This window comes from Rhagoletis zephyria, unplaced genomic scaffold, assembly GCF_001687245.7.
Source record: "Rhagoletis zephyria isolate East Lansing unplaced genomic scaffold, Rhagoletis_zephyria_1.1 Rzeph_scaffold_00717, whole genome shotgun sequence".
In the NCBI taxonomy this organism is placed as follows: Eukaryota; Metazoa; Arthropoda; class Insecta; order Diptera; family Tephritidae; genus Rhagoletis; species Rhagoletis zephyria.
The window spans coordinates 134525-136328 of NW_016157801.1; the positions used below are offsets into that span (position 1 = coordinate 134525).

A 1804-nucleotide genomic window follows, 5' to 3' on the forward strand; every position below is an offset into this window, starting at 1 on the left:
ACTCTAATAACTCCCAGGTCATCCAAAAATGGTGACAACGAAGCGATGCTGCTTGAAGGGTGGACACTTTTATTGTTCTTCAGCGCATCGTACTCTGGCCAAAGCTGCGCTCTTTGAACGAGGCGAATTAAAAGTTGAGTTCCTTGATGAACGTTTTCACAGGTGAGATGCGGCGTTCCTTTCGATCTGCGTATGTTTAAAAATTTATGCACGTAACCAAAAATGCGTTGCATTGTGCTAAAAGAGTTTATGTATTCAAAAGAAAGTGAGATATCGATTCTATCGTTTAAAGTCACCAGAGACCTTTGGCGAATTTCTGGAAGTTTGGTATGGGACACGGTGATATCTGGCCAATCGTGCTCTGCTACCTCCAAGAATGGTGGACCGTGGGTCCAAAGCGTTGAACGTGACAGCTCAGCAGGCGCAGCTCCTTTAGACAAAATATCCGCTGGGTTCATGGCTGTAGGGACGTAGCGCCACTGCATGCCGATTAGCTACAAACACGTTGAATTTAGAGGGTACTTCCTTCAGCCATGACAACACCACAGTCGAGTCCGACCAGCAGTAAAACGAGCAATCAAACGCCTTCGTTTTTGCGATTTCGGCTACTAAATGCGCTAGTAAACCAGCAACGCAGAGCTCTAGCTTTGGCACAGTAAGCGTCTTCAGCGGGGCGACTCGAGCCTTTGAACACAATAGATGAACTTGAATGTGGCCATCTTTGATTGAGCGAGCATAAATACAAGCGCCGTATGCCTCGAGGCTGGCATCGCAAAATGCGACTTCCTGTGTGGCCCCGATATAACGCGGGAATGATAAGTGATGCACGTCGACGAAGTCCTTGCAGAACGCAGACCAAACTGTATCAAGCGATTGCGGTTGGCTCTCGTCCCACTCAAGTTTATCCCTCCACATACGCTGCATAATAATTTTCGCCTTGGTTAGAGTCGGACCAATAAGTCCAAGTGGATCATAGCAACGAGCTATGGTAGACAATGCAGAACGTTTGGAATTCCTGCCAGGTGTGATTCGGGGAGTGAAAGCAAACAAGAAACTATCCTTGAGTGGATCCCATACAAGACCCAATGCTTTGGTGATGTTGCTACCGTCATCAAATTTCAGAAAACTTTCTCTATCAGCATCAGGGATATCACCCAAGATCTCCTGGCTATTGGAGCACCACTTCCGTGAGCGGAAATTGCCGCGAGCGAGGAGGCTGGTCGTTTGATGTCTGATTTCGAGTACTTCCTCTACCGTGTTTCCACCGGATATCAGATCATCTACGTAGAAGTCGCGCATAACGATTTGTGCGCCTAAGGGGTAAGATGAGGACTCATCCGAGGCGAGCTGATGCATTGCCCGTATGGCCAGAAACGCTGCTGGCTTGGTTCCATATGTAACTGTATCCAGCTTATAAGCGCTGAATTCATCNTTTGCCCGTATGGCCAGAAATACTGCTGGCTTGGTTCCATACGTAACTGTATCCAGCTTATAGACGCTGAATTCATCTTCTGGCGAGTTACGCCACAATATGCATTGCAGCATGTTATCGGGTGCAGCAACTCGAACGCACCGATACATTTTGCATATGTCCCCGGTGAGTGCAACGGGGAATCAGCGAAATCGAACGAGAATATCGAAGAGTTTTGGGCTGAATCGTTGGCCCCGCCATGAGTAAGTCGTTGAAAGACAACCCCGAGTTTGTGGAAGCAGAACCATAAAATACGACTCTGAGCTTTGTTGTGGAGCTATCGTCTTTCATGACGCAATGATGAGGTAAGAAATATTTACACTCTTGAACGGA

The 1804-nt window shown here is 47.4% G+C and overlaps 1 protein-coding gene across 1 annotated transcript; it reads right to left on the bottom strand.

Annotated features, from left to right (window-relative positions):
• Positions 1–432: 432 nt before the first annotated feature.
• Positions 433–1581, bottom strand: LOC108361207 (uncharacterized). The gene has a single exon (XM_017613781.1). The coding sequence runs from the start codon at positions 1579–1581 to the stop codon at positions 433–435; it is 1149 nt and encodes a 382-aa protein (XP_017469270.1).
• Positions 1582–1804: the final 223 nt, after the last annotated feature.